The sequence below is a fragment of the Pan troglodytes genome, chromosome 2 (genome assembly GCF_028858775.2).
Source record: "Pan troglodytes isolate AG18354 chromosome 2, NHGRI_mPanTro3-v2.0_pri, whole genome shotgun sequence".
Lineage (NCBI taxonomy): Eukaryota > Metazoa > Chordata > Mammalia > Primates > Hominidae > Pan > Pan troglodytes.
The window spans coordinates 45,237,574-45,255,649 of NC_086015.1; the positions used below are offsets into that span (position 1 = coordinate 45,237,574).

General features: G+C 39.2%; 1 protein-coding gene across 7 annotated transcripts in view; it reads left to right on the forward strand.

Annotated features, from left to right (window-relative positions):
- CTNNB1 (catenin beta 1) overlaps positions 1-15,638 on the forward strand; it is a 40,979-nt gene extending 25,341 nt beyond the window's left edge. For 3 of the 7 annotated variants that reach the window (XM_063805621.1, XM_016940796.4, XM_063805618.1), the window contains 13 exons: positions 91-344; positions 471-709; positions 797-998; positions 2,352-2,496; positions 8,488-8,591; positions 8,676-9,014; positions 9,286-9,444; positions 10,911-11,030; positions 11,539-11,689; positions 11,778-11,899; positions 13,208-13,268; positions 14,323-14,543; positions 14,853-15,638. In XM_063805621.1, the coding sequence (XP_063661691.1) occupies positions 91-344; positions 471-709; positions 797-998; positions 2,352-2,496; positions 8,488-8,591; positions 8,676-9,014; positions 9,286-9,444; positions 10,911-11,030; positions 11,539-11,689; positions 11,778-11,899; positions 13,208-13,268; positions 14,323-14,531 (2,105 nt within the window). In that variant the 3' untranslated portion in view covers positions 14,532-14,543; positions 14,853-15,638. Of the gene's footprint in view, positions 1-90; positions 345-470; positions 710-796; positions 999-2,351; positions 2,497-8,487; positions 8,592-8,675; positions 9,015-9,285; positions 9,445-10,910; positions 11,031-11,538; positions 11,690-11,777; positions 11,900-13,207; positions 13,269-14,322 lie in introns of all 7 variants that reach the window. The other 4 variants (XM_063805622.1, XM_016940799.4, XM_063805619.1 and 1 more) reach the window with 2 other exon arrangements.
- Positions 15,639-18,076: the final 2,438 nt, after the last annotated feature.

The window sequence follows — 18,076 nt, forward strand, 5'->3', positions numbered from 1 at the left end:
AATAGCAATGTCACTTTTATCATTTAGGATAGCAAATACTTAGGTAAATGCTGAACTGTGGATAGTGAGTGTTGAATTAACCTTTTCCAGATATTGATGGACAGTATGCAATGACTCGAGCTCAGAGGGTACGAGCTGCTATGTTCCCCGAGACATTAGATGAGGGCATGCAGATCCCATCTACACAGTTTGATGCTGCTCATCCCACTAATGTCCAGCGTTTGGCTGAACCATCACAGATGCTGAAACATGCAGTTGTAAACTTGATTAACTATCAAGATGATGCAGAACTTGCCACACGTGCAATCCCTGAACTGACAAAACTGCTAAATGACGAGGACCAGGTAAGCAATGACATGGCTAGCTTTTTAGTCTGCTTTGAAGTAAATGCTCAAGGGGAGTAGTTTCAGAATGTCTACCCAATACCAGTACTTGAAAACTAACGATGTTTCTGAATTCCTGTATTATAGGTGGTGGTTAATAAGGCTGCAGTTATGGTCCATCAGCTTTCTAAAAAGGAAGCTTCCAGACACGCTATCATGCGTTCTCCTCAGATGGTGTCCGCTATTGTACGTACCATGCAGAATACAAATGATGTAGAAACAGCTCGTTGTACCGCTGGGACCTTACATAACCTTTCCCATCATCGTGAGGGCTTACTGGCCATCTTTAAGTCTGGAGGCATTCCTGCCCTGGTGAAAATGCTTGGGTAAGAAAACATGTCAGAATGCTTGAAGCTAAAAAGTAGAAGAGTATACTCACAATATTTCTGATGAGGCTTTTTTCTTCTTCCCAGTTCACCAGTGGATTCTGTGTTGTTTTATGCCATTACAACTCTCCACAACCTTTTATTACATCAAGAAGGAGCTAAAATGGCAGTGCGTTTAGCTGGTGGGCTGCAGAAAATGGTTGCCTTGCTCAACAAAACAAATGTGAAATTCTTGGCTATTACGACAGACTGCCTTCAAATTTTAGCTTATGGCAACCAAGAAAGCAAGGTAAGAGAATTATTCTTTATGTGGTTTTCATGGAGCGTTGGACACCTCCAGTGTCATGTCATTCCATGCAGTGTTCTTAACCTTTTTGGCACCAGGGACCAGTTTCGTGGAAAACAGTTTTTCCATGAATGGGTTGTGGGAATGGTTTCTGGATGACACCATTCCACCTCAGATAATCGGGCATTAGATTCTCATAGGGAGCGTGCGGCCTAGATCCCTCGCGTGTGCAGTCCACACTAGGGTTTCTACTCCTATGAGACTCTCATGGTGCAGTTGATCTGACAGGAGGTAGAGCTCAAGCCAGGTAATGCTCACTCACCTGCCACTTAACCTCCTGCTGTGCAGCCCAGTTCATTTCTGTTCTTTTAAATTTTTTTGAGTTTCCATATGTAAAGCACTATGGGAAGTAGTAGGGATATGGTAGGCAAGCTTCTCTTCACACTTTCGTTCTTAGGTGGGATGTAGATGTTGGGAATAATAACCTAATATTTAATTTGTGTAGTGGGAAGAAGTGGGGCTATGAGGGCACATAACACAAGTTGAAACTGACTCTTTTTGAGGGTTCAAGGAGACCTCTTGGAGGAAGTGATAGTTGAGTTCAGTGTTCAAGGATGAGAAGGGATTCACTAGGTGAAGGTTAGGTGAGAAAACAACATCTTTGAAATGAAGGAAGGAGATGGAAAGTTTTGGGAATTTAAGAAATACTAATAGTAAGGAGGAAGAAAGGTTTGAGGTGAGGCTATTGAGATAGACTTAGCAGATCTCATAGGGCTTTGTAGAGCATGTTTAAAAGCACAATGGGAAATTTCAGCAGAAGCCTGAAATGATGAAATTTGTTTTTAGAAAATTGGGGCAGTGTTGAAAGGGAAGATATACAGGGAATGAAAGGACAAGCATGAATGATCATTTTATGGTATCTGTTTTTAAGGTGGATATAATTAGGAAAATTAAAGGGCCAAATGATGAGGAGTTAAGTGCCAGTTCTGGTTCAAATTTTCAGTGAATCAGTTTTGATATAACTTTCATCTTAGGACATTACTCTTGCCTACCAACATAGTTTCTAAATTTTTTTCTTTTGCTCTGATCACTGTGGGAAGAAGGAAAGCGGGCCCAAAGTGATACATTGTTTGGAGGACTGGGATGTCTGAATTTGAGTGGAATGCTTTAAAAGGACAAGTTGGATAGGGCCCCAGTATGGGGGTCTGAGTGATGGGGTCCAGGAATACATTTAGGTCCAGTGGCAAGCTGGCTGAAATTCTTGTATAATAAAATAGGTTGGTAATATGGCTCTTCTCAGACATGTGATCAAGATTCCTTGACTAACAAGATATATATATATATATATCTTTCTAGCTCATCATACTGGCTAGTGGTGGACCCCAAGCTTTAGTAAATATAATGAGGACCTATACTTATGAAAAACTACTGTGGACCACAAGCAGAGTGCTGAAGGTGCTATCTGTCTGCTCTAGTAATAAGCCGGCTATTGTAGAAGCTGGTAAGTATATGTATCTATTCTGAGTCTTGTGTATAGCATCTGCAGTTCTAATTAGATTACTTTTCTTAGGAAAAGGTGGTAGAACTTTAACTACTGAAAATAAATGGTCCTATTCAGTTTGCAGCCAAGATTTACATTCAGAGTACCTGTCATCTGGATTGTAGCTAAATATTTAAGGCTAGTTTAGGTAGAGTTCTTATTATCCATCAAAAATGATGGCATATATTTTGCTTAATAAAATTTGTTTGTAATTTCAGTTTTGAGTAAACCTAAGATTTGCTAACAGAGCTGTGAATTTATAGGAGAAATGACAAATTCTAATATAGTACAGTTTTATGTAAAGTGATTGCTTTATTAGTAGATGCTCATGAGCAGTTTTTTGTTTCGTTTTAACTTTTAGGTTCGGGGTAATGTGCAGGCTTGTTATATAGGTAAATTGCATGTCACAGGGGTTTTGTGTGCAGATTATTTTGTCACCCAGGCAGTAAGTATTGTACCCAATAGGTAGTTTTTCAGTTCTTTACCTCCCACCCTTAAGTAGGCCCCAGTGTCTGTTGTTCCCTTCTTTGTGCCCGTGTGTACTCAGTGTTTACCTCCCACTTATAAGTGAGAACATGTGGTATTTGGTTTTCTATTCCTATGTTAGTTTGCTTAGGATAATGGCCTCCAGCTCCATCCATGTTGCTGAGGAAGACATCTTCGTCTTTTTTTATGGCTGCATAGTATTCCATAGTATATATGTACCACATTTTCTTTATCTAGTCTACCATTGATGGGCATTTAGGTTAATTCCATATCTTTGCTATTGTGAATAATGCTGCAGTGAACATGTGCATGCGTGTGTCTTTATGGTAAAAAGATTTCTTTTTCTTTGGGCATATACCTAATAATAGGATTGCTGGATTGAATGGTAATTCTGTCAAGTTTTTTGAGAAATCACCAAATTGCTTTCTACAGTGGCTGAACTAATTTACTTTCCCACCAGCAGTGTATAAGCATTCTCTTTTCTCAGCAACCTCACCAGCATCTGTCATTTTTTGACTTTTTATTAGTAGCCATTCTAACTGGTGTGAGACGGTATCTCATTGTGGTTTTGATTTGCATTTCTCTAATGATCAGTGATGTCGAGCTTTTCTTCATATGTTTCTTGGCCACTTGTATGTCTTCTTTTGAAAAGTGTCTGTTCATGTCCTTTGCCCACTTTTTAATGGGGTTGTTCTTTTTTGCTTGTTAATTTAAGTTTATTGTAAACTCTGGATATTAGACCTTGGTCAGATGCATAGTTTGCCAGTACTTTCTCCCATTCTGTAGGTTGTCTGTTTACTCTGTTGATTTCTTTTGCTGTGCAGAAGCTCTTTATACTGTCCCATTTGTCAATTTTTGTTTTTGTTGCAACTTCTCTTGGCATCTTCGTCATGAAATCTTTGCCAGGTCTTATGTCCAGAATGGTATTTCCTAGGTTATCTTGTAGAGTTTTTATAGTTTTAAGTTTTATATTTAAGTCTTTAATCCATTTTGAGTTGATTTTTGTACATCGTGTAAGGATGGGGTGCAGTTTCAATCTTGGATGTGGCTAGCCAGTTATCCCAGCACCATTTATTGAATAGGGAGTCCTTTCCCCATTGCTTGTTTTTGTTGACTTGTTAGGTGTGCGGCCTTACTTATGGGCTTTCTTTTCTGTTCCATTGGTCTCTGTGTCTGTTTTTATATCAGTACCATGCTGTGATTGTAACCTTGTATTAACAGTATAGCTTGAAGTTGGGTAAAGTGATTCCTCCAGTTTTGTTCTTTTTGCTTAGGATTGCCTTGGCTATTCAGGCTCTTTTTTGGGTTCATATGAATTTTTAAATAGTTTTTTTTTTAATTATGTGAAGAATGCCATTGGTAGTTTGGCAGGAATAGCATTGAATCTGTGAATTGCTTTGAGCTGTATGGCCATTTTAACAATATTGATTCTTCCTGCCATGAAATAGAATGTTTTTTCATTTGTTGGTGTCATCTCTGATTTCTTTGAGCAGTGTTTTTTGTAATTCTCATTGTAGAGATCTTTCACCTCCCTGGTTAGTTGTATTCCTAGGTATTTTATTCTTTTTGTGGCTTTGGTAAATGGGATTGCATTCTTGATTTGGCTTGCAGCTTGGATGTTGTTGGTGTCTAGAAATGCTTCTGACTTTTGTACATTGATTTTTATATCCTGAAACTTTGCTGAAGTTTATTGGATCAAGGAGCTTTTGGGCAGAGATTATGGGGTTTTCTAGGTATAGAATCATATTGTTTGCAAACAGACTTCCTATTTGGATGCATTTTCTTTTCTCTTGCCTGATTATGAGCAGTGTTTTGCCCTGATATTCTGTATTCTCAGTGAATAGATGTCGTCTAAGTATGAGAAACAATTTTTTTCTATTCTGAGTATTTTTAAGAAGGCAACTTATATGTGGTACTTTGTATATTGTGTATGTCGGCAATTGGGGAAAAGAATAGATGGTTTGTACTAGGGCCTCTTGGGTTTTGTGTGTGTGTGTGTGTGTGTGTGTGTGTGTGTCATGAAAACAGTTACTCTTTAGCTACCTAGCATTTTTTCTCCTTTCAGTAACCCACCTAACAACATTTACTCAGAATTTCAAAGCAAGCTTCAAATCAGTATTGAAAGAAGGAAAAATATAAAGGCATTTAATGGAAGAAAATGTTGGGAATAAAGTATAGGGCTGGCAACACTTACTTTTCTCACTTATTGAGAGTAATTTTACTTGGGAATTTATGAGAGAGAAAGACATGATGATTGCTCCAGGTAACTGCTGGCAGAGGAACCATAGGCTTGGGGATAGACAAATGTGGCTGAGTTCATATAGAATGAGGGGATGGGATGTAAATTCTGTCAGCTGTTCCAGCAGTAACCTGTAATGCAGGCTAAAAATACAGATTTTGAGATTTATTTAATCAGAATCCCTGGAGTGTTAATTTTTATATCAAGATCTCATAGTGTTTTATTTGAAGTGACAGGGAGGTCTGTAGATAGCTGGACATGTATGGGACTGGAAGCTTAGGAATCTTTAAGTTCTTCCATGTTATTCTTACGTTCATTTGTTTATTCTGAAAATAGCATCTAATGTATTTTAAGAAATGGAATAGGCACATGGTATACATTGGGTAACACAACAGATAGGGTCCCCGTGCTTAATTCTTAGTCTTGTGAAGGTGACAAAAATACTTAAAAATATGTGATCATAAATTAGAATGAGTGTTATGGGAGAAATGACAGCAAATAGTGATGAGAATTAATGGGGAGGGGAATTGTCTAGATGAGAGGGAAAAGGTCTCCTTGAAAAGGGGATGTTAAGTGGGACTGCAGGAGGAGAGGGAACTGTCTCTTGTCTATATGAGAAGTGAGGGTTAAACGTTTTCCAGGTAGAGAAAAGGAACACCATGTGCTATGTCTTAGAACCAGGGATATCCAGTCTTTTGGCTTCCCTGGGCCACATTGGAAGAAGAAGAATTGTCTTGGGCTACACACCAAATACAGTAATGATAGCTGATGAGCTAAAACAAAAAAAATTGCAAAAGAATCTCATAATGTTTTAAGAAAGTTTATGAATTTGTGTTGGGCTACATTCAGAGCTGTCCTAGGCCATGTGGCCCATGGGCTGTAGGTTGGACAAGCTTGCCTTAGAAGGAAAGAGATTGGTCAGGCGCAGTGGCTCACGCCTGTAATTCCAGCACTTTGGGAGGCTGAGGTGGGTGGATCACGAGGTCAGGAGATCGAGACCAGCCTGGCTAACACAGTGAAACCCCATCTCTACTAAAAATACAAAAAGTTAGCCAGGCGTGGTGGCAGGCGCCTGTAGTCCCAGCTACTTGGGAGGCTGAGGCAGGAGAATGGTGTGAACCCGGGAGGCGGAGCTTGCAGTGAGCTGAGATAGCGCCACTGCACTCCAGCCTGGGCGACAGAGTGAGACTCTATCTCAAAAAAAAAAAAAAAAAAAAAAAAAAAAAAGGGAAAGAGATTGTGGAGATCCAGGTGCTGAAGAGAAGGTCTGCATAAACAGAACTTAGTAATGAGGTGGATGGCCTGGTATGAGGTTGAGGTTAGGTAAGCAGAGCCATAACATGCAGGACTTTTTAGGTTCCTATAAGATAGTTACTACTCATGGAGTTTATTCATGCTTTATTCCAGCTTTGGAGCCATAGATACAGAATAGTTTGGTCAGTTTGGAAGGCTAGGTGGGATCCAGATTCTAAATGGTTCCTCAGGGTTATACTAAAGTATTTCTATTATCTTAAAAGGATGCTGAGACACTTTCGATGGTTGTTTATCAATAGCAAAGCATCACAGTGGTGTGTTTAAAATATTAATAATAGCATTGTGTAGATTAACAGTTTGAATGACCAAAAGCTAGAAGACCAGACTACTGAGATGTTACAGGCTTTTAGGAATGAAATAGTTTGGTTTTAGAACTCAATAGCAAAGGGCAAATGTCTGAGATGCCTGAAAGAATCATAGAATGTAATAATGTAGGAGCTAAGGGAGCAACCAAAAACAGTTTGTGGAGGGGACAACATTGGTACCATGAAGATAAATGGAACCCTCAGAAGGCATCCTTAATTTTTGAACATAATAATTTAAGAAGCTGACTTAAAGTGACTTAAAAGGTCAGTAGGTAGCTGGAAATGTATGATACTAGAATGCAAGAGAGGCAGGCTAGAGATTTGGAAGTTTCCCTCTTAGTATATAGGGGTAAGGGCAGCAGGGAAGGGCAGGTAGAGGTGCCACAGAGTCATCTGTATGGGACTTTTTTTTTTTACCCTAGAACTGCTGAATCAGAATGTGTGTGTTTTAAAGTCTCTGTAGGCCATTCTGATGGACATCTGGGGTTAAAATCCATTCTCTTAGAGTTAATAGTTATGTAAAGGGAGGGAATGAAGTCTTAAAGAGGGGAAAGAAGGTAGTCATTTCACAAATACTGAGCATCCTGAGCATCAGTCTTACGCAGATCATTCTATTAGTAGCTGGAGCTACTATGAAAAAGAACCCAACAGAGGTGATCTTTGTCTTGTAGGGAAAGTGGAGTAACTTACACTATGAAGGAGAAGTGCAGGGTACCATAAGAATTACAGCAGATAGACCTCATCTGAGGAAATAAAACAGACCTGAAAGATGAAGGAGACAAGGAAAAGTATCTCTTACTGCATTCAGAAGTGATTTAAGTTGAAGATGGATGAGCGAAGTTAATCTAGTATGTGGGCATTGGGCTTCCATTTATACTCCTTTGCCAGAGTAAATGTCCCCCATTTAAGGGTCCTAAAGGATGGAAGATTGTAAACCTTGGAACACATGTTTTGTAGTCAGTGAATTGTATAAAGTCCCTGACAGTAAGTGTTTTCATGCCGTCTTTCTGGATTGTTCTTACCCCAGGAATTTACCTAGCTTCTTTAGGTCTTTAGTCAGATGTCACCTTCACAGTGAGGTGACCTAATTATCTATTTAAAATTGCAGCCCCACTCCATTATTTTTCTCCATAGCCCTTTAATATCATCTGACATACTGTATGGTTTTACTTTATTGTATATTTGTCTGCCTCTTCCAACTAGATCGTAAATTCTGAGGGTAGGAACTTCTGAATATTTTTGTTCACTGGTCTATCTGCAGCTCAGAACAGGACCTGGTACTGAATAAATATTTTTGAAATGATTGAATGGATGAAAAGAAATGAGTAATAAGAATATTACCTAAGGGGGACAATGGAGATAACAAAGGCTTTTTCGGCTTAGGAAAGGAACAGTAGCTATTTGAGAGTTTGTCACTAGTGAGGTGAACTGGCAAAGTGAAGGAAACTGAGCAACATTCTAGAAAATGAGAGGAAATCAAATACTTAGGTGAAAGGAAGTAAACTCTGGAAATACAGAAGGACACCTCCTAAGACTAGAAAAGATATTTAGGATTGATAGGCACTTCTAGCTAATGACTAGGGCCTTATATCCTTTTTAATTTTCTAGGCGGAATGCAAGCTTTAGGACTTCACCTGACAGATCCAAGTCAACGTCTTGTTCAGAACTGTCTTTGGACTCTCAGGAATCTTTCAGATGCTGCAACTAAACAGGTAAATTCTGAGTAAACTGGTGCCATGGGAATAGAGTCAAGATGAGTATGTGCTTGTACTGACCATCTGTTTTTATCTCCATAGGAAGGGATGGAAGGTCTCCTTGGGACTCTTGTTCAGCTTCTGGGTTCAGATGATATAAATGTGGTCACCTGTGCAGCTGGAATTCTTTCTAACCTCACTTGCAATAATTATAAGAACAAGATGATGGTCTGCCAAGTGGGTGGTATAGAGGCTCTTGTGCGTACTGTCCTTCGGGCTGGTGACAGGGAAGACATCACTGAGCCTGCCATCTGTGCTCTTCGTCATCTGACCAGCCGACACCAAGAAGCAGAGATGGCCCAGAATGCAGTTCGCCTTCACTATGGACTACCAGTTGTGGTTAAGCTCTTACACCCACCATCCCACTGGCCTCTGATAAAGGTAAACTGTCAAAGTAGAATTTACCTTTGTTGCAGAATTGAAAATGAAGCATCTCTAGCTGTTGGATGGCTGTCTAAGCATAGTGATCAATAAGTAGGAATTGTAGTCCTTAGTAAGTAGGAAGTATGGCTGCGATAGGGGTAAGATTCTGAAATGTTTGTGTAGTCAGAACTACTTTTAGTTGATACCAATAGATTTAGTGTGGTGGGAATTTTAGGGTAAGAAAATGATTTTGTTGAGTTGTATGCCAGTTCTTCCTTCTGTTTTTCAGGCTACTGTTGGATTGATTCGAAATCTTGCCCTTTGTCCCGCAAATCATGCACCTTTGCGTGAGCAGGGTGCCATTCCACGACTAGTTCAGTTGCTTGTTCGCGCACATCAGGATACCCAGCGCCGTACGTCCATGGGTGGGACACAGCAGCAATTTGTGGTAGGTAAATTCTTATAGTGATACCTGGCTATCTAAAAGGAATGCATAAATCCAAAGGATCCTGAACTACTTTGGTCATTGGTTCCCCCCATCCGTCTTCCTGAAGAGCTAATGACAAAATGACTAAATAAATAATTACACATTTCTATGGCTGCAGAGAAAATAAGGCATAGTGTGGCCCCAGTGATATTTCCTTGGACACGTCCTTCACATGGTCAGTCTTACAAAGGTTGGGTTAGGTGTTCATGAAGTGTTCTCATTTAATTTACACAAAGGCCCACTTCCTTAGGAAGAGGTAGAGTCATAATTTGAGATCAAATCTGTGTAATTTCAGAGCCTCTTACCCTTGCCTCATCATGCATTTTGACTATAAATATTTAGCAGTCCGTTTTATTATCTTTTCTGTGAGTTAAACTTTTTTCATGGACCTAAGAATATAGTATTGATACATATTTCAAAAATAGTAGCATTTCTGTACTCTTAACCACAAAAATCTCAACCTGAAGCTTTGATACAAAGTTTGTGTCTTAAAAGTAGCTTCATTAAAAGTATAGTCTAAAGACATTTCTGATTTCTCAGACTTTAAGACCTTATTTAATTAGGTTAGTTTAGAAAACAAAGATGGAGCCTACCAGAACAGATGTTAGGAATCTCATTTTGCTCGTTGCTTTGTGTATGTACTCATATTGGGGCTTTGGCTTTCTTCATTTATTACTGTTGGTATTGGCCCATCTCCATGAGGTGACTTAATAGAATGCTGAGGGCACCTTTTATTTTAAATCTCTTTTCTAGGAAGAAGGGAGTTTTTGTGTCCTTGTAAGAATCAAGTTATTTATAAAAGCTGCTAAATGTAGCAGAATAATAACCCCTTTTAAAACTCAAATCCAGAAACAGGAGAAACAGATGGTACTTACATATTGCAAAAGCTATCTTCCTTCTCCTATACATGAGGCTGTCAGCTGAATAGTCTTGGAAGAGTGAGGAGTGAATTTTTCTGCTGGCAACTCAGTTAGTTTTAGCAGTTGGTGCTAAAACTTGGCAAAGTTTTCACCAAATACATGGAAGATATACAAAAATAGAGGGGGCATGTAAAAGAAAAACGTTGACATAGTCTGAGCATTACTTTCTCATCTTCTCTTTTTATATACCTTTTACCCAGAATGATTGGTGCCCTTACTGTAGGAAAGTTGTCTTTGGGATTCAGCGCTGTATGGAAGCTCTGTTGCACTGTGTATGGGGGAGGGGTGCTGCTTTGAATTAGTGCTGCCAGGAGGCCTCTTTTCAGTGACATTCAAGTTAATGGAATCCTTCTTCCTTCCTGAACTAATTGCAAGTTACGGGGAACTTCGGGTATATAATGTAAATAATTACAGTCTAATAATTGTTCCTCAGAATGCAAAGCCTTTCAAGTTCAGAAACTTTACAGAGGAGAATGCCCTGTTTGTTAACCATGTTTCTTTTGGCAGGAGGGGGTCCGCATGGAAGAAATAGTTGAAGGTTGTACCGGAGCCCTTCACATCCTAGCTCGGGATGTTCACAACCGAATTGTTATCAGAGGACTAAATACCATTCCATTGTTTGTGCAGGTATGTTTTAAGTGAAGTGTTCTAGGTTTTATGTCCATAAAATTTCCAGATTGTAATGATTAATAACATTTCAGAAAATTAGGGACCATAATAGGGTTACCAACATTTAATTTTATGAAAATTCCCTACATTTTTTGGTCAGTAAGAGAAACATTGAGACTTGAGAAGAGGGAGGAGATTTCACATTTCACTTTTATGGGTGCCTAGAGGGGAGAGCTGACCTGGGCTGCCAGAGAGGCAGGGCATAGACCCCCAACCAATTCTGGGTTTTCCAAATCTTAGATCAGTTAGAGTTGCCTCTGAAGAAAGGGTTTATAGCTAAAAAAATATTATGGAAATCCAGTGCTCCAGAGCATTAAACACCCTAAGACATAAAATTCAGAGAATATTATTTACTACAGTGTGAATGCCTCTTGCACTCTGAATTGGGAATGTTTGCACCACAGTGGGGGGCTTGCCATGTTTTAGCTTTAGATTTAATTAGGTTTTGTTTGTGTTTTCTCCTTAGCTGCTTTATTCTCCCATTGAAAACATCCAAAGAGTAGCTGCAGGGGTCCTCTGTGAACTTGCTCAGGACAAGGAAGCTGCAGAAGCTATTGAAGCTGAGGGAGCCACAGCTCCTCTGACAGAGTTACTTCACTCTAGGAATGAAGGTGTGGGTAAGTAAAAAGGAACCAAAGCCTTTAGCAGATGTGTACATTGAAGTCTCAGTTTTTCCTCAAAGGCCTTTTTCTCCTTGTCTCTTAGCGACGTATGCAGCTGCTGTTTTGTTCCGAATGTCTGAGGACAAGCCACAAGATTACAAGAAACGGCTTTCAGTTGAGCTGACCAGCTCTCTCTTCAGAACAGAGCCAATGGCTTGGAATGAGGTAGGGAAATGTGAGCAGTTATTTATCTGGTAGTTTCCTAGAGCAGGTAAGGCAGCTTGTTCTTTCCTCTCAAAACACTTAGTACACATTCATTTGCATTGATGTTTCCCTGGCTTGAGTATTTCTTCTTTATGCTGTCTAGCAACTGCTCTGAGGAAGAACTATAATACAAGCTTTAAAGAGCCTGTTCAGAATCATTACAAATAAGTTGTGTTATTTAAAATTATAATTCATAAGGGAGAAAGATGAAAAATGTTACCAGATTAAAGAAGATTTTTCAAAAGGATGTAAGGAAAGAGGCAGTGTTAAACACTGTTAGAGGACAGTTTATCAGTATTTTTTACTAAACTTTAATAAAACTTTTCTATTTGAATTTCTGCTATGAATTTTTCTTCAGTATTTGTCCTCGGTACAGGTGGTTCCTTGAAACATTGTTTCTAATAAAACTAGAACATCCTGATATTTTATCCACTCTACAGAGATCATTGATGGTACACAGTCATACAGTGGATTATATTTGTTGAGTGAATGGAAAGGAGATTGTTAGGTTTACAACGATGCAGCTCTTGAGACCGGAGTTTAAGATCAGCCTGGGCAACATAGTGAAACCCCATCTTTAGCTGGGCATGGAGATGGATGCCTGTAGTCCTAGCTACTGGGGAGACTGGGGCAGGAGGATTGCTTGAACCCAGGAGTTAACAGACTGCACTCAGTGACAGAGCCAGACTCCAACTCAAAAAAAAAAAAAAAAAAAAAAACAAAGCAAATTACCAGTGAGTAGTGTGTTACTTGGGTTTTTAATAGGCATCTTATTAACATGTTCCAACTTGAGCCCTTAACTTTCTCCACCTACCCCCTTCCACAAACCTGTTTTCACTGTCTTCTCTGTCTTAGTTAATGTCAGCTTTGTCTGTCCAGCTGCTCAGGCTAAAACTTTTCTTTCATATAACACATCCTATCAGCAGCTCCTGTTTGCGGGTAGGCATTTTGCCTTTTTTTTTTTTTTTTTTTAAACTGCTGTATCTCTAGCATGTAGAACAGTGCCTGGCAGCACATAGTAGGTGCTTAATATAATATTTGTTGAAAGATCAAGTCAGTGAGTATTTTTAATGTGAGGTGCAAAGAGGAAAAAAAATGTATCTTTGAGGTGTGGAGTTTTGAAGAACTTCCATTTTCTAAGCATTTGTGTAATGTTGGAGTTACTTGTTCCCTTTGTAATCTGAAAGTATGCTTTAAAAAAAATTAGTGTACTTTTGAGAATTTTCATTTTGCTTTCTATTCTTCCTTGCTTTGTGCATGTTTATCTAGACTGCTGATCTTGGACTTGATATTGGTGCCCAGGGAGAACCCCTTGGATATCGCCAGGATGGTATGTGTCTCATATTTCTCGATTAACTCCAGATCAAGCTAAAGTTCTAAAACTTTTATCAGAAGAGCCGGTTTGCTCATCTGGGAAACCAGTGTTGGCAGAAAAGTAGTGGCTTCAATTAAAAGCAGTTCTTAAATTCCAGTCAGCAACAGTATCTTTAATGGAGCACAGGGAATTCAGAGCCACACAATGAGTAGCAGTAGGATTACGCCACCGACAAATACATGCTACTGCTAGGCCTCTGCAGTGCAGCATGTTACAATTTACCTGGCTTTTTATTCTCTTTTTGGCCAGAGGACTCATAATACCTTTGTCTACAAGCTACCCAAGGAAGATAGGAAAACTCCTGTTTCTAGGCTCAGATCTGGGGTGGGTTTTTACACAGTTGCATTATCAGGGTTTTCTTGAAAAGCTAATTTAAATCTGGGTAATGAACATGGAGGATGGCATAGACCACTAACAATTATAACTGTCTTACATTTATAACCTCATCTGCTTCTACCTAATTATGAAACCACTAAAGCGCAGATTCTTACTGTGAGAAATAACATGTCAACCCTAAGATAAAATATGTTGAGGTTTCATTGAAATAGTGCCTTTCCTTAGTACTTTTGTGGGTGTCACTTGGACTTTTTGTCAAGATAGATTACACCTGCCAGACCTCATTATTGTCTTAATCCTCCTTCCCATGACTTCTCACTGCCTAGGTGGTCACACAGTAGATTCCTGCTTCTCCTCCTCGGGAACCCCAAGTCTCTTGACAGGGGTAAATGCAGAGTGTTCAGGGTTAGACTAATGATGTGACTAGGCCCTGCTGGTGTGCCTATCTGATGGAAATAGATGTTATTTGTGTAGTCTCATGGGTGGCCTGGCACTGAGTAATTACTTGGCTAAAGAAAGCTGGAGGTTGAAGAGGCTAGAAAGCGTTGTTTTCTGACAAGTTTGCTGCTGAACTTTGGATGCCCTAACCTCAGTGTTAACGTCTATGTCTGCTTCTCTCCTCTCTCTTTTGCCTTCCTTCTTGCCTATTTTGTTGACACCCTGACTCTTCTAGATCCTAGCTATCGTTCTTTTCACTCTGGTGGATATGGCCAGGATGCCTTGGGTATGGACCCCATGATGGAACATGAGATGGGTGGCCACCACCCTGGTGCTGACTATCCAGTTGATGGGCTGCCAGATCTGGGGCATGCCCAGGACCTCATGGATGGGCTGCCTCCAGGTGACAGCAATCAGCTGGCCTGGTTTGATACTGACCTGTAAATCATCCTTTAGGTAAGAAGTTTTAAAAAGCCAGTTTGGGTAAAATACTTTTACTCTGCCTACAGAACTTCAGAAAGACTTGGTTGGTAGGGTGGGAGTGGTTTAGGCTATTTGTAAATCTGCCACAAAAACAGGTATATACTTTGAAAGGCGATGTCTTGGAACATTGGAATGTTCTCAGATTTCTGGTTGTTATGTGATCATGTGTGGAAGTTATTAACTAACTTTAATGTTTTTTGCCACAGCTTTTGCAACTTAATACTCAAATGAGTAACATTTGCTGTTTTAAACATTAATAGCAGCCTTTCTCTCTTTATACAGCTGTATTGTCTGAACTTGCATTGTGATTGGCCTGTAGAGTTGCTGAGAGGGCTCGAGGGGTGGGCTGGTATCTCAGAAAGTGCCTGACACACTAACCAAGCTGAGTTTCCTATGGGAACAATTGAAGTAAACTTTTTGTTCTGGTCCTTTTTGGTCGAGGAGTAACAATACAAATGGATTTTGGGAGTGACTCAAGAAGTGAAGAATGCACAAGAATGGATCACAAGATGGAATTTATCAAACCCTAGCCTTGCTTGTTAAATTTTTTTTTTTTTTTTAAAGACTATCTGTAATGGTACTGACTTTGCTTGCTTTGAAGTAGCTCTTTAATTTTTTTTTTTTTTTTTTTTTTGCAGTAACTGTTAGTTTTTTAAGTCTCTCGTAGTGTTAAGTTATAGTGAATACTGCTACAGCAATTTCTAATTTTTAAGAATTGAGTAATGGTGTAGAACACTAATTCATAATCACTCTAATTGTAATCTGAATAAAGTGTAACATTGTGTAGCCTTTTTGTATAAAATAGACAAATAGAAAATGGTCCAATTAGTTTCCTTCTTTTTAATATGCTTAAAATAAGCAGGTGGATCTATTTCACGTTTTTGATCAAAAACTATTTGGGATATATATGGGTAGGGTAAATCAGTAAGAGGTGTTATTTGGAACCTTGTTTTGGACAGTTTACCAGTTGCCTTTTATCCCAAAGTTGTTGTAACCTGCTGTGATACGATGCTTCAAGAGAAAATGCGGTTATAAAAAATGGTTCAGAATTAAACTTTTAATTCATTCGATTGTGTCACTCTTTTTTTCTTGTCATTAAATGGTTTGTGAGGGTGGTAAGTAAGTAAGTTTATCCAACTCAGTTTATCCAACTCAACTTTATCCTGAGGAAGATAGATAGATAGATAGATACATAGTGAAGTAATTTGTTGTAGCGATAGAGAGGGCCCTACTTCTCTAGATGCAATTTGCCAAGTTCCTTTAGCATTTGGCCCTGGATTACGCTGGACCCCTAAAAAAGTGTTTCAGCCTTGCACATTGTGATTGATTAGTTCTGGGCTTTGGTGGGAGAAAGCCAAGCAGACTATCTATCTATCTCTACCCCAATCCCCCTCAGATGATTTGATTCCATTAAAGTAATGAAATAAATAGTAAGTAAGTACCTACCTGGATTTGGATTTTACCTACCTGGATTTGGATTTGAATCACCTTCACCCAAGTGTGACTCATTGGGAGAGGGGAATTCCTTCAACTCGACTTTGAACTAATAATTAAATAAATTAATTAAATAGGTTTAAGTGTTGATGTTTATCTGAACATAATCAGAACCAGAATGAGCCTTCCACAGTACCTGCCAGATGATCCTATCATCCCGGTGGTAGGTCTGACAAGCTTAGTTCATCTCTTCAGGTAGACCTGTTAAGACTTGTGTTTTGGTCTTTTAAAAAGTAAAAGTGTTTTGTCTTTAGGGAGCGCTCTTTCTGATTTTATTTTGATGATGATAGTGACTATTTATTAATTATGAGAAAAACATACATTCAGTTCTTTTTCGTTAAAAATCAGCTTCATCTGGGGAGGCCTTTTTGTGAATGCCCTTGCTTTGCAAAAATGAATTCTTCATTGTGGTCTAAAATGTAATTAATTAGGGTTTGAAAGGAAACATTCACATAGCTGATGATGTGGTAGGTCTCAGGTTCTGTCTCGTGTGTGATAAACCAAACCAGCCAGTATTTCAAGAAGCCTAGGGCTATTGGTAGGTTAACACCGTGAAGATCTTCAGTGAATTCAGCTTTTAACATAAAGAGCCACCGCACGGTGTTTCAATTAAAGAAAGAACAACTTTTTAAAACCAGAAAACGTTTTCAGAGTTTTGCTAATTCATTGTATTTTTGAAGTTTAAAAACTTAATGTGAGAGTTAATCCAGTTCAACAAGGTGGCTCTGGAAGTACCAACGGTGAATAATAGCCAAGACGCTTAGGAAAAATAGCACTTGCTCTAGCAGCTGTCAAGGCCTAACTACTTAATACAAAGCTAAAGTTAGTTAACCCTGTTACAGGAATAGGGATATAAATACAGATTAATAGAGAAGAATACACAGGCATTTAAAGACTCTTCAGAGACAGCGTTGGAGATGCGAGTGGGAGGAGAGCAACTTTTTCATAAAGGTGTGAAACAGCCATTGGAATAAAACAATATAGAAAAACATCCATGACCCAACAAAATATCAAGATTTCAAATAAAGGCAGTAGTACTGATTTTTCTTTTGCCTCAAGCGCCAGTAAGGCTTGGTAGGGCACAATGCTGACAGTCTACACTGGACGCCCATGTGTCCAACAATCTCTGTTCACACGAGACAGTGCAGTGAAAAACTACAGCTTCAGTGATGTGGGTGTCAGTATAGTATGCATATATCTATCTCACATAATACTGAACAAAAGCAAGTTACAGATGCATGCTTTAGAACTCCACTGATCATCAATTAAAAAAAGGGACAAGCTATTTTAAGGAAAATATCCACAGATGGAGCAAGGAGATTATTAGATGACTATAGAAATCAGAATAACGGTTAACCTGGAGAGGGAGGTGCATGGGATGCTGGCAAGGTACCTAACCTTTCCTGTAAATAGTGGTGAAGAAAGTGAGGTCAAGTTTTCAATACCGGAAGTAGTGGTGGGGAGGAAAAGGCCTAAAAGGAATGCTGCCCACTTGCATTTCCGGGTACAGGAGGTGAAAATGACAAAATGAACATGGCCGTTGAGAATAGGAGGGCTTTCCAGCGTGAGTTTTCTTTTTTCAGTTGTGCTGTAGTTATGAGACAGCCTTGAGAGTTAAGACATTTGATCCCACTGCAGCAACCACCATTGAACCAAAGAAGGAAGCTTTTCTATGTTGGAGCAGATCTTACAGACATGAGGCTTTGAAATCTGATGATCTGAATCCTTAATAGTGAAAGATCTTAAGATAAATACACTCTTCAACTCTTGCTTGCTATAATAAAAAGATGTGAATTGTGCTGTTTTGTTTATAAAGCAAAGAATGCTAAGTTGATCTGCAGTTCTATTAAGTGAGAACCTGCCTTTCCTTGCCTTGAGCAGATCACCCACCAAAGTGAAATTATGAAATGATGGGGCTGCAGGGGCTGTCAGGGCAGTTCTTCCTTTTTCTTTTATCGCAGCCTCCTATGTGGAATTCTGTATAATATCCATTCCACCACTTGAGACTCCAG